The 13,075-nt window shown below is 37.9% G+C and overlaps 1 protein-coding gene across 5 annotated transcripts in view; it reads right to left on the bottom strand.

Moving 5' to 3' along the window:
- Positions 1 to 13,075, bottom strand: part of NLGN4X (neuroligin 4 X-linked) — a 309,004-nt gene that overhangs the window by 11,895 nt on the left and 284,034 nt on the right. For all 5 annotated transcript variants that reach the window (XM_019485405.2, XM_019485407.2, XM_019485406.2 and 2 more), the window contains 2 exons: positions 8,215 to 8,400; positions 5,561 to 6,350 (listed from right to left, as the gene is read on the bottom strand). In XM_019485405.2, coding sequence (XP_019340950.1) covers positions 5,561 to 6,350; positions 8,215 to 8,400 — 976 coding nt within the window. The remainder of the gene's footprint in view (positions 1 to 5,560; positions 6,351 to 8,214; positions 8,401 to 13,075) is intronic.

Below are 13,075 nucleotides of genomic sequence, written 5' to 3'. Positions count from 1 at the left end.
ACAGAATGTTACAGATTTTACTTTACACTTTTTCCACTCATTTCCCTGTGCAACAACTTCACAATAACACCATCACTTAGGAGTTTCCTATATTGCTTCTGCAATATTCTTGAGGGAGCTGTTCAGAATGGAGCCTGCCCACCTACTCCTACTTTGTATGTGCCAAACACAGAAAGGAGGCCATGATGGAAAGAGGGAGCTTAAGAGCAGCTACACCCAGGGATAGCTTCACTGTCTCCTAATTGGATTTGTCATATGCAGGGTGGAAGCACTCAGTACCTTAAAAGAGGACAGCAATAGCAATTATATTTGGGATGATTTATTCTTCTGAATGGGTTATAAGAATTCCTGAGAAAATATCCTGTAATTGTTATAAGCAACTGGAATAGGACCATGAAACGGAAAGTACCAGGCAACTTTAACCTTCACAGGTTAGTTAAAAGTATTTGTTTAAAGGTCAGTGGAGGCCTGGTGTACCACGCTGCTCTATCTCCCTGCCAGACCCCACTCCCCTGCCAACCTGCCTCTGTCTACAGTAGCACCACTGATTTGGGGGGGGGGGGGGGGGGAGGGGATGGGAATGGGTCAAAATACAAAGGGGGCATTATTTTCCTAAGGCTTGGCCTGATAGATATGACTGCAAAGGGACTGGTGAAGGGTCAGGGAAGGTAGTGTCTATAATGAGAGATAAGACCAGTATCATTTGGCAGCCTCTGCTCCCACTCTTTCCCAATAGATATGTATCCCAGGCAGGAAATAAGGATGTCCAATGTTTTTTCACCCCAGACTCGATGATTTCTTGTTGCCAAGTACATCCTAAATATTTCAACTCCTATTTACAGTTGTCACAATGCTCTGTAGCTCACACAGTAGTGTTTTGTTATGGAGAGATTCTGACTCGGTACCCAACTTCCCCTGCGGAAGTTCCTGTTGCATGAAAAACCATGCCTTCTTAGAACTGTTGTCAAGCCGTGGGGTACACCTAAGTGATGTCATGGTTCCAGGTCTTCCTTGCTGTTCTCCAAAGCATTTCTTGCAATGCCACAGTCCAAAAAAAATGGCCTCAGGAAAATTCAAAAAATGTTTCCTGTCCCTCTCTCCTTTCCATAATGGGAAGTTGTGAAAAAGCCTACAGGAACTACCTGATTTCTTGAACAGATAAAAATCCTGCTTAATTTAATGGGAATTTGATTGTATAAAGCAGCACATGAAGCCCCAGAAGCACCTCTTAATGAAAGTTTAACATCGATTGCTATTTTCATATACTGTCTTCTAAATTGCTGTAATATATCACTGTGATTCCCAAAATGTTGCTTCTCATACATATTGTTCAATGAATGTTTCCCTACTTTTAAGAAGCAACTATTAGTAGGTAAGAGGTTTTGGCTGTTAGTACATGCCACGGGGGCTTAATTCGGTTTAGTTCTCCCTAAATTGAAATGTTGGGTTTTTGAAAACATCGCTTCAATTTAGGGAGAATTAAACCGAATTAAACCCCTGTGGAGTATACACAAAGATGGGGGCCCAATCCTTACCTGCCTTTTCGATGGTGGGGAGCGGGGATGAGCTGCCAGCGGGCCAAATGGTCCCAGAGCTGCACGGGGGCCCCCAGGTGGCACCCACCTGCTGGCACCAAACCAGGCGGTCCTGGGGGGCACTGCAGCTATGGAGGGAAGCATACCTCCCTCCCTCCCCTGCAGCCATGGAGGGAAGCACCAGGCTCCCACACAGCTCAGGCAGGCATACAGGCTTCAGGGAGAAAAAAAAAAAAAGATCAGGCTGGCTTTTTTTTTTTTTTAACTTCAGTGGAGCCTGCCTGCATGGGCTGCTGCTGGGTCCCACAGCCCCTGAGCTGCATGGGCCCCGCCAAGCCCCCAGCACATCGGCCTCTAGTGCCCCATGCATTGTGTTGCATTTTGTTTGGTAGCAAACTAACACCTCAGAGGTGTTTTATCTTGCTACATACCTAAGTCATTTAAAGTGGAATATGCTGCTGAGAGTGCAAACAGCAATGCCATTAAAGCAGACTACACCACTGAACGTACAAGCAGCAATGCCATTAAAGTGGTGCAAAAGGGCATTTAAGCCACTTTAAAGGCCAATTTTGCAGTATGTACAAAGGCCCTTTGCGACTAGATTGAGTGACCAAGATAATCAAATGAAACACCACTAATACACACACACCCATACACATATACCCACACAAAAGTACGGGGATTCTTTTTTTTATAAGAGAAAACCATGATCCCTGCTGATCATGGGGTAGGGGTCTAAAAATAGCCCAGTCATGGTTGGGAAGGTAGGATTAGCACAGCCCCAGGGCTCTGGCAAGCAACTGGGTTTTCCCAGCCCAGGGGCTGTTCTGTGAACACATGAAGGCATTTGCAAGATTGGTTTAAACCTTTCCTAAGTTGAGTTAACCCAATCTTGATCTAAGCCAGTGCACCTACTTAGGTGAACTAATTTAGATTAGGTAGCTGTGTTATTTTTTGCCTGATTTAACCCCTCTGAATGCCTATTTGGTTGGGTATTTAAATCTAAATATAATGGCTATACATACCTTTCATTTATCACTTCTTACTTTCTAGCTTCTGTTACTGATTTCAAAATAAAACACAGTACAAGTATCATGCTTTTTCTGTGTTTGTGACACCTAGTGACTATGGCACTGATCTGTCCTCCAAACCCTGTCTTGGTAGTGAGCACATTAAACAATATACAGTTCTTAGCAGCAAGTGGTGTGTGTCAATTAGACATATCAGAACAACTCACTGACTGAACAGCAATTGTAAAAGTTTCTAGATGCTGTCTCAATGTGAGACTCATCCAGGACTGGAAGAGTGTCAGTGGTATTAAAACAAACAAACAGACAAACAAAAAGCCTACAGTCTTATATTAACACCTATGGTGCAGAGAACCTTAAGAGTGTTATGGTCTCACAGACCAGGTACAGACATTACACTTTTACTGATATAAATTATTTGAAACCAGTTTATATACCATAATAGAACAGAAGTTTGTCACACAAAGCTGGTCCATCCCTATAACAGAACAGATGTTTCTCACACAAAACCAGTCTATACTTGTAACAGAACAGAAGTTTGGCATATATAGACTGGTTTAAAAACAGCATAACCTGGTCTAAAGATTTGCCCCTCCCACCAGAAGGCAAATGTGTTCTGTTTGCTACCAATCTAAACTATGCCGCATACAGAAAAACCTGTAAGTTAGACTGATTCTACCTCAGGTGTTTTGAATGTCTGTACCTAGCCACAGGGAACAGAACTTGTCTTGTTTTGGGCACAAACAGAAAAACCCCAAACAATATCAAAATAAAGTAGCAAAACAATGATTAAAAAAATGAAAGGAAAAAATACCCCTATAAAATGAACTGGTTGTTTCTGATGTTGTAGGCCTCACAGTACATATGGAGTCCAAATGTATGTGGGAGCATGGGTAGAAAATAGTTACTGAAAATAAATCCTCCATATAACCCGTATTTCAGGTTTTACAGTCTGAAAGAAGCTATTTTTCCTGCCACTTTCTCTTCTTTTTTTTATTTTATTTAATTGAATCTACTGGAGGTCCAGAACAAATATAATACTGGAACCTTATAATTCCATTTATCCCCCAGGGAATTTCTTGTATTAAAGGATGAATTAATTAGAGATATGCTGGGTTTCAGTTAAAAGAAGCAAGATAAAACAAAACAAAAAACATCTATTGTTTAGGACGATTGGGATTTCACAGTTTCAGGGCTTTTGTTCTAATCCATTTTTCAGACAGCTTGCAAAACAGTACATTTCTGATAAAAACTTTTTTATATTTCAGTCTCAACGCTATTTACTAAACATGTTAGCAGTTGGATTCTTTGAAATGATTAATGAAACTTCTAGAGCATATATGCTGTCTTTAGGTGGTGTAATACAATTGTAGGTCCCCACCCAGAGGACTGGGCAATGGTAATCATATCTTGCTGAAATTAGCTTTCTAGCAGCAGCACCTGGAACCTGCATGAAATGAGTAATGGTGACAGATGGGGCTCTGAGGAGCTCACATAAGCCCTAAATAGCCAAAAATTCTGACTTGTTAGCATTCTTCAAGAATAACAAAATAATTATAAATAATAACTGCACAGCAGAGATCTTGTATCCTGCATAATTATTCCCGTTCAGTATTTTTTTAAGGATCTGAATTTACATATGTAGGTGGGAGGTTTTATAATAAAAATATTGTAATAGGGAAAAATATTTTTTTCTTATTGTTGTCACAGTTTATGCAATGCAGCCCACTGGCAGTGCAGCCAACCATCATGTATAATCACACAACCAGTTAAGTCAGCCTTCCACAACCAGTTTGTCCATCCAGGGGTCAATGATTTCTCATTACTAACTGCATCTTAAATATTCCATCATCTATTCCCTTTTACCACAATTCTCCACAATTTATGCAAACAGAAAAGCCTGCTTGTAAAGAACATTTCACAAAAGGCTGCATGTTGTCTATACCCAATAAAAGTGGCTTATATGCAGCATTTTATTTTTTAACCCAATTCATTCTCCACATCATTTTGCTAAGATGGAAAAATCTCCTTTCCCAGAATGTCATTAGGATTCATTAAAGTCAGTGAGAGCTGCTAAACCCCTGAGTGCTTCAACACTAGGCGGCTCTGAATTTTACTTATATTGCTGCATACTATTCACTGCACTGCAGTAAAGCTGCAGTATCAAGAGCCCAATCCTGCCATTAAATGTTCATTGGAAAGATTTACAGCCTCTCGGTGCTGTTGGTATCTTTATATTAATTCAGTACCAAAGTCTCAAGGTTAACAAAAAAGCCCTTTCTGCTCAGGTAAAATACTGCAATATTGTTTAGAGGAATGGTATGGAAAAAAAGATTTTGCATGCAGAATTTGCTAATAGCCTTCTTTGATTAAGCTACTTTGAAGGTTCTGTCCACATTATGTACAAGTGCAGTATTTGCACAACATTGATGCCCTTCTATGTTTCAGTTAACTGGCAATTTTTTAACATTTTTATTTTAAGCTCTTACAGATTTAGTGTAAGAGCCTTTTTTGATTACTGAAGTCTTCATTTAATTCCGATTCTAATTTCTAGGGAAAGCAATGTTCCTACTGTCCATCTTTCCAAATATATCTTCTTTTCACAGCCTTCTCTTTATGACAGCCATTATGTAATCCTCTGGTTATGTATGATCTGCATCACAGATGTCTTGGCGTAATAAACTTATTTAATTTAGTTGCTCAACTCTTTTACTCTCAAGGATACTTTTTAAAACAACTGCAGCCATTTTTCATGAAAACTGCAGTGCATCATTTTTCTCACACAGCTTGTGAAAGGAACTAGCTTAATAGAGGAAACACTAGTTTTAAAAGATACTTAATATAAATAAACACCTTTTAGAGCAGTTTTCTGCCTCAGTGACTCCAAATAGTGGTATAACATTCTTATGAAATGCAACATTTGGAACCATTGCTGTAGAATATTTGGTATTTCAAAATTATCATATGAAGTCAAAAGGCTGTTAGAAATAAACATACCCAGTCTTGGCAAAGTTTGTCCAGTATGTCATAACTACGGCACTGAGCATGACATCATTCTTGGAGAAGTTGCAGTTAAACAATTCCGTAGGACCAATCATGGGAATGCCAAACACGTAAGGGACTTCATCACCATGTGCTGAATCAGCCCAGCTTGGTTTCATTTCACTTTGGCAGTGATGATAAAATGCATAGAAATATGTTGGAGAGCCATACTGGGCATGCAGGTCAGCAGTAGCAACAGCTGGGGCAACCCACTGGTGGTCAGTAAAGAGAGCTACCAGGGTCTTCCTTCTTGTTTCAGGGTTTTCTTTATCTGCCCAGTCAGTATACATGAACTTAATGGTCTCTCGCAGCGTATCTTTTCCTTCTGGATAACCATACAAATTGTCCACAAAATTGGAGACGGAAAAGTCAAAGTCATTTGGGGAAACACCGTCTTCATTGTCCACAATTCCATCCACAAATTTTAAGCCTTCCCCTTGGTTCACACCTAACATTATGTCATAGTTAAGAAATTCCCCCTGTTCCATTAAAATCTGAGGGTCATCTGGAATCACATCCCCATCTATCACAGGCCCAAAAGCAATGTGGTACGTGGCTGGAGTGATGGTCTGCTGAATGAGTTCTTTGTAGTTCTTATTCCGAAGGCATTCAACTAAGTCAGTGGTATCCAGCATGTCGCAGCCCACTTTGTCTGCCAATATCCGAGTGTACTTGGCAGGCTGGTAGTTCACTGCCCAGCTGGACAGGGCTGTTCCACTCTGTATGATTGCCTTTTGGAACAAGCCTGCAGGTGCAAATTGTCAAAATGCAAATCAAATTATTAAAAAAACAAAGAAGCTTTTATTGAGCAAATAATATTTTGATTCTATGATAGCTAAAGGATGCATATTCCTGTACTTCAAATTCCATTTCCGTTCATTTTCCACTCAGATCTTTCTTTTCATACTAGCTTTTAATAAGACAGTAATTAAAATCTGTCTGGTTCGTGAGCATCACAGATATAAAATGAACATTAGAGAACTGTTTCCAGAACAAAACACAGTTTTTGCAATGTTCTTATACCTTTAATGAACATCTAGTTTTAGCGCACTGGTAATCCTTTCAAATATCAACTTTAAAGGAGCAGCAGCTACAAGCAATCGTATCCCTTTCTCCATGTAGATCGCTTACATAAATATGCTATTCACTATTTTAAAGGTCAAAGGACAATTACACACTTTTATATAGAAACCAAGCATTGTATAATTTGGAACAAAAAAGTGATCTGACAAAACCAATTAAATGAACTTGATTTCTGTTCTGGCAACATTTTTCATTAATTGCTTAATATTTTAGGGTTATCATTGGCTCTTGATAGATCAGAATATATTTGCATTTTTTTTCTGAAGGGAATAAAAAATGTTGGACCAGGTTCATTGCTGTTTTGCTTGTCTTTCTATGCTCCAACACGCAAAGCAATAATAGTCCTAAATTTAAGGCTGCTTTGTGTCACCAGAGTGTAGAAAGCAGTTGGAGCATAACAGTGAATCTGCCCCATCTGTTTGTTTTCTCCTGGTGGGGACAATGAAATGATCATTTGTATATTCAGACCAAAATACTTTGGCCATCATGTGTGTACAGTGTACAAAACACTTAAATACTGTGATGATATGTACCCCGTACATGCCTAAGATAGATACAAAACACTTCAAATGTCTTGAAGCGTAGTGAAAACTATGATCAATACACTGTTCAATCATTACTACTGCACATTATGAATTTTCAATGCTGTGATTAGTTAATATTTGTATCATTCCATCTGTTTGCTTTCCAGAAGAGTTTACTCAGAATTACTTGTTATACCGTATTTGTATCAATAAACAAAATTGTCAGGAATGATTTATGGGAGTTCTGAGTAACATGTGCTTGCTCTGATAGTTTCTGCTACTTTCTACTACCATAACATACCACTTGCGGTGTTTCAATACAGTTAGTATTGTTGGATGAGCAAGAGGGCATAAAACAGTCCACTGTTTTAAAGAAATGACATCTTTTCCTATGTCTGTTTATTACTGGTCTTACCTACTGAAATCTTTATGAAAAGCAATTGGTATTTGTGCTGTATATTGTTGCATCTACAACCAGAGGCAAAAGTCTTGCATATCAAATTCATATAGCCAACAGGAACACTTTTCACATATAAACAGAAGGATCAGCTTCCATGTATGAGGATTAGTTCTTTTGGAACAAGACGTGCATGAGTTAAGACATTAAATCATATAATTGAAGTAGGGAGAGTGGTGTATTGCAAATAAAAGTGCAGTACCCTGTTTATTTTAATAAGGACAAATTACTGATGGAAAAGGCAATAGGGAATTTTGACAGACATGTGACATGTTCGATTCCCTAGAAAACTTTTTATTTAAAGCTCTAACTTAAATGTTAAGTTTGACTGTCCAATACAATAAGATGCATAATTTAGGGTTACTAAAAATGGGGCCATAAACCTGGCCACTATTTATTTCATTTGATTTGCTGATGTTAAATAATTCCACTTGATGATACCACTTACCAGCACTTTTGTGTTTTTAAAAAAGCATTAGCTTAAAAAAGATTAATTTCACCTTTATTGTAGCAGGACTATATTTACTTTGCTAGAAGATGATTACCTTCTGAATAGTGAGACAGGGTCAGTAGACTAACACAGGAAGCTCCTGCTCCAGAACCAAAAATAGTAACTCTTTTTGGATCTCCTCCAAAAGATCCAATATTTTCTTCAATCCATCGTAAAGCTTGGATTTGGTCAAGCAATCCGTAATTGCCTTTTGCAGCTTGGTCACCAGTACTTAGAAAACCTGAAAACAAAAAAAGACAATTTTATCTTACCATCCAGATGATTAGTTCTAGGGTATTTGCACATTAACAGAACATAGCCCCTTCTCTTCTTTTTTCACTTTCTTTTTTGAAAGGTTCAAGTCCTACTTCAATGGCTGTAAGCAATAAAAATCATTCTGCATTTTCTACATTTTTCCTGTTGAATAAGCCATGTTTATCAATGAAAAATCATTATTCCCTCTCAGATGAAATGTCTATTCGAGAAGCAATGAACACTGAACAAGGTTTTAAAAATTTTACAGCTCTTTATGTGAATGATATTCCAAAAATGAATGCAGAGACACTTTCTATTTTATACAGACATAATACACAGCGCGTCTACTCAAGAGGCTACATTGCCATAGCCATGAGCTACGTCACGGTAGCTTGTCATTACGGTGACGTAGTGTCGGCGGGGACAAACTGTGATCCTGATGCTACATAGTGTCTAAAAATAATTGTGCACCACTGGTGACATAGCATCTAAAAATAACCATGCGCCGGCAGGACTGTGCTATACTGCTGGGTACTGAACAGTCATTAGTACTTGCTAAATAAAAAGTGTCCTAGGGAATCTAATGTGTTATATTTCTGACAAAATTCCCCATTGTCTTTTCCAACAGTAATTTGTCCTTATTAAAAGCAAGTGCTAAATGACTATGCAGTACCAAGCATGCAGTCAGGGGCATGTGTAGACACACCCAGTGAGAATTAGGACAGCAGTTCTTTCATTAAGGACCATGATACCTTGCATACTTAGATGTGGTTTGGCCTGGTCAAAAATACTGTTTCATGCGACAGCTCTACAATTATAAAATCATTGTACAGTGGGGACACTTACACATGTGCCTAGGTTTGGTCCCCACACTTCGTGACATATGTACAGTTTGGAAAGAGTCCGGTGCAGAATAGCAAAGATAACTAGGGGCTAGAGAGGCAAGACTTATGAAAAAAGCCTGAAAAAACTCAAGTTGTTTTGTCTGAAAAAGACAAGACTGAAAGGGGATTTGATAAAAGTTTTCAAATACCTGAAGGGTGATTGTAGAAAGGATGGAGGTGGGCTTTCCTCTGTGATGAAAGGGGACAGTACTAGGAACAACGGCTTCAATATTCAGGAGGGGAAATTTAATTTGGAGATTAGGAGGAACTTTTTGACAATGAGCATGATCAAGAATTTGAACAGGCTACCAAGAACAGTTGTGTAATGTCCATCCCTGGAAATTTTCAAGACCAGACAAACACTTAGCTGGGATGATTTAGTCAGGGATCATCCTGCCTTGAGCAAAGGGCTGGACTAAAGGACTGCACGAGGCCACATGAGGCCCTCCAGACCTACTTCCCTATGATTCTATAATTATAGAAGAAAAAACACAATTACAAAAGCCCTTTGAAAAAACAATACTAAATCAAATTTTTCAAAGCATATTTATTAAAAATATAGCAGTAAATCTCGAGCAATTCAAACTTTGGCATCAACTGAAGGTTGAACAAAGCTGAACTTTGAACAAAGCTGGCTTATTTTCTTTCCTTGGAAAGTACATGAAAAGCTATTTTTGTTAATTTTTGTCCTCTATACCGTAGTTATAAGATTTTAGAAACGAAGCACGACATGTTTGCTGCCTGTCTTGCAAATTAGAACAATAGCATCTAAAGAGCATGGATATGATTAGTTCTATCTTTTCAAGCCCTCTCACCTAAAGCATTTTAATGCCATGCTGACTGGGCAATTCAGACACTAGACCATGAACTATTTCCAAATTATAATGGATAGTCATCATTTTACTTCTTATTAATCTTTCCAGACCTTAGAATATCAGACAACGGGAGGTCAGAATTCTAATAGCAATACCTGATAGTAGGTAGAAAGTTTTTAAACAACCATTATTGATTTAGACACTACTGATAGTTGCTCATCCAGCCAAATTGCCCTTGCTGAAAAAAGGAGCAACTTTTTGGCATTTATTAGCTAATTACTAGGTCCAGTTCACATAATGCAGCCAAACCAAGGTCACAGGACACTGGCAATCAACTTCCAATAAATGATTGGAATGATTGTGTGAAATTCACTTGGCAACTTAGGGTCACGTTAGTATGAGGTAAAGCTGTGTGTGCTCTGTGGAGTACATTTTACCCCTTAAAAAAATAAATAAATAAAAAGCATGCAATCGTGTCCCTTTTGACTGCTTTGCAAGAGAGGACAAATGTCTTGGTACTGGCCTTGGCTATTATTTTAGGGCTCCAAAGACAATTTTAAAATCTCTAGAAATATTTAAACATGGGAGAGAGAAAGAGAAGAAATTAGCTAGAACCATGTTTAAAATCATGGCACTTGAAGAATTCCACTCATTATGATCTATGATAAATTCCCCAAGCATGAATGCAAAATCTACTCCAAAGTTTAAAAGCAAAATCACATCAAATCCTTGGGAATGATGTTACATCAAGTGAAGGGCAAATTTTAAATATGGGCTATATAACTTGAATTAACATGATATACATTTCTACATGCAAGATTAGCCATGATTAAGTGAAATGTACTATCTTCCACCAAAAGCCCTTTTTCATATTTAATTAGCAATTACTAATTAGTATTTAATGCCAACAAGTGTTTTAGAAGCACCTGCATTCATCACGAAAGCGTTGCTGTAATTTACTAGAAAATGAATCATAATCTTACTGCTAAAATATGTCCTTTTATGTAGCTTTTATATAAAACCTTCTTTAGAAGTGACAAGCACAGTAGTTATAATAGTAGTACTATCTTCTCTGCTCCATTTTACACTGAAGAAAAACCTATTAATTCATAATTGCCAGAACAAGTTTTTTCAACAGAGGTGTTGTTCTCTTTTTCATATCCCTTTATTATCCGTTTTTAGGTTTGTCAAAGAAAGAATAACCTACTCACTGGTTTTGTTGCTGCAGTTCATTGCAATGTTCTATAATATTCTATAATTAAGCCTTTATTAAATCAGAACTATGACCTCCCCGGGAGAAAGTGACTGTTCTAACCTTTAAAACAGCAGGGTAATTAATATTCAGAGCCCAAACACATTTTAGCTCCTCTAGCAGCATCTAGCTAAAGCTGGTTGATCTTTGTAATTTTGAATTCCTTCCAAATGTACTAAAAGGTGACTGACTGAAACTGCAATCAATGAATATCTGATGTTTAACAAATGAAGATTTTTTGTTTCCATAGTTCTCTGCTGATCCTCATTAACTGCAAGAGCAAATTTTCTTAATTTAAAAACTAATCATCAAGGCAAAGTGTCAGCCCCATATGACACAAAATGAATGAATAAATATTTCTTTTCTTGATGAGGATATGTATCCCTTCATGCTTTGAATACCAGATTCATTTTTAGGAAATCCATGCAAGAGATGATCTGTTTGCACAGAAAAACTAAAGTAGCTTGGATCTTTCTTGATAGGCCAGTGAACAGATTTCAGAGGGGTATATTAAAGAGCTGCTAAATATTCCCAAACAAAAACAAATACACATTTGTTTAAAAAATGGGGACATTAGGTGTTCGCTGTTCAAAAATCCAGGCAACCCTTTTAAATACACTGTGAATATTTTCTGTCTTATCCCATGCCACTTCTCAAAAAAGACTCTAGTTAAACAGCTTGGGCTTTGCGTTCAGCTAGAAGAACATGGAACTTTGCAGTTTTTTTCCAGCACCATTAATGAAAAGGATGACGTAGCTTAAGGTTAGCATAGTAAACACAGTTTCTTACATTTAAAGGCATAGAAAGATGCCAGACTGTGATACAAACTTCTTGACATGAGTGGACCTTTTTTTTTAAAATTATGATTTCATTAGCAATAGAAATGGTAGTTGCCCATACCATTCCATAGTAATGGATAGGGATAATTAAGAGCCTTTATGATATGATGTGTTATATTATGGAACTTACAAATGAATATAGTATCTCACTTCTCTACTGTTAAAAATAATAAATGGAAATATATCTAAATGGTCATCAAAATAAAGTGGAAAAGTTTGGGCGTTGTTTCTGTTTCATTATCATTTATAATGAATATAATGAATTTTCACAATTACATTCTGTCATTTTTGTACAACTCTGATGGTTCAGTGAATCCATACCGTCATCTCAAACAGCAACTTGTAAATTTTTATTGTAAAGAGAGTCTCTTGGTGGTGTAGAGGTAGCATAATCATCTTCACAAAACCCCTTCCAACCTGTGCCAAAAGGTGTGGACAAACAAAAAAAGGTATGGGGCTAAATATGATGCTCCTTATCAGAAGCTTCTTCTAAATTATGGAAGTCCTGAGGTTGCTTCTGAGGCCCGGACAGAAAAGGGGCCTGAAAATGGTGAAAATAATGATTATTATTATTAATATAATTATCTCTGGCAAAGGAGGAGGCCGATACTGGTGGCCCTGGGCAAACTTTTAGTAATCTAGGTATGGTGCTGTTTGCTCTAAATCAGGCTTGTCCAACATACTGCCCATGGGCCACCATGCAGCCCTCCAAACTGTTTTCTGAGACCCAAGATGCTGCGACGGTAAATGAAAGTAAACACTGTACTTTCGTTTTGTTGGGGGGTGATGTGATACCGCTTCTTGTGAGGTCTTTGAATATGGCTTCCCGGGCCACTGAGTGATAAAAAGTTCATGATCCGGCCCCACATTC

This window comes from Alligator mississippiensis, chromosome 1 (assembly GCF_030867095.1).
Source record: "Alligator mississippiensis isolate rAllMis1 chromosome 1, rAllMis1, whole genome shotgun sequence".
Classification (NCBI taxonomy): domain Eukaryota; kingdom Metazoa; phylum Chordata; order Crocodylia; family Alligatoridae; genus Alligator; species Alligator mississippiensis.
The sequence above is the reverse complement of the archived record's forward strand: the minus strand, read 5'-3'. Positions and strand labels throughout refer to the sequence as shown.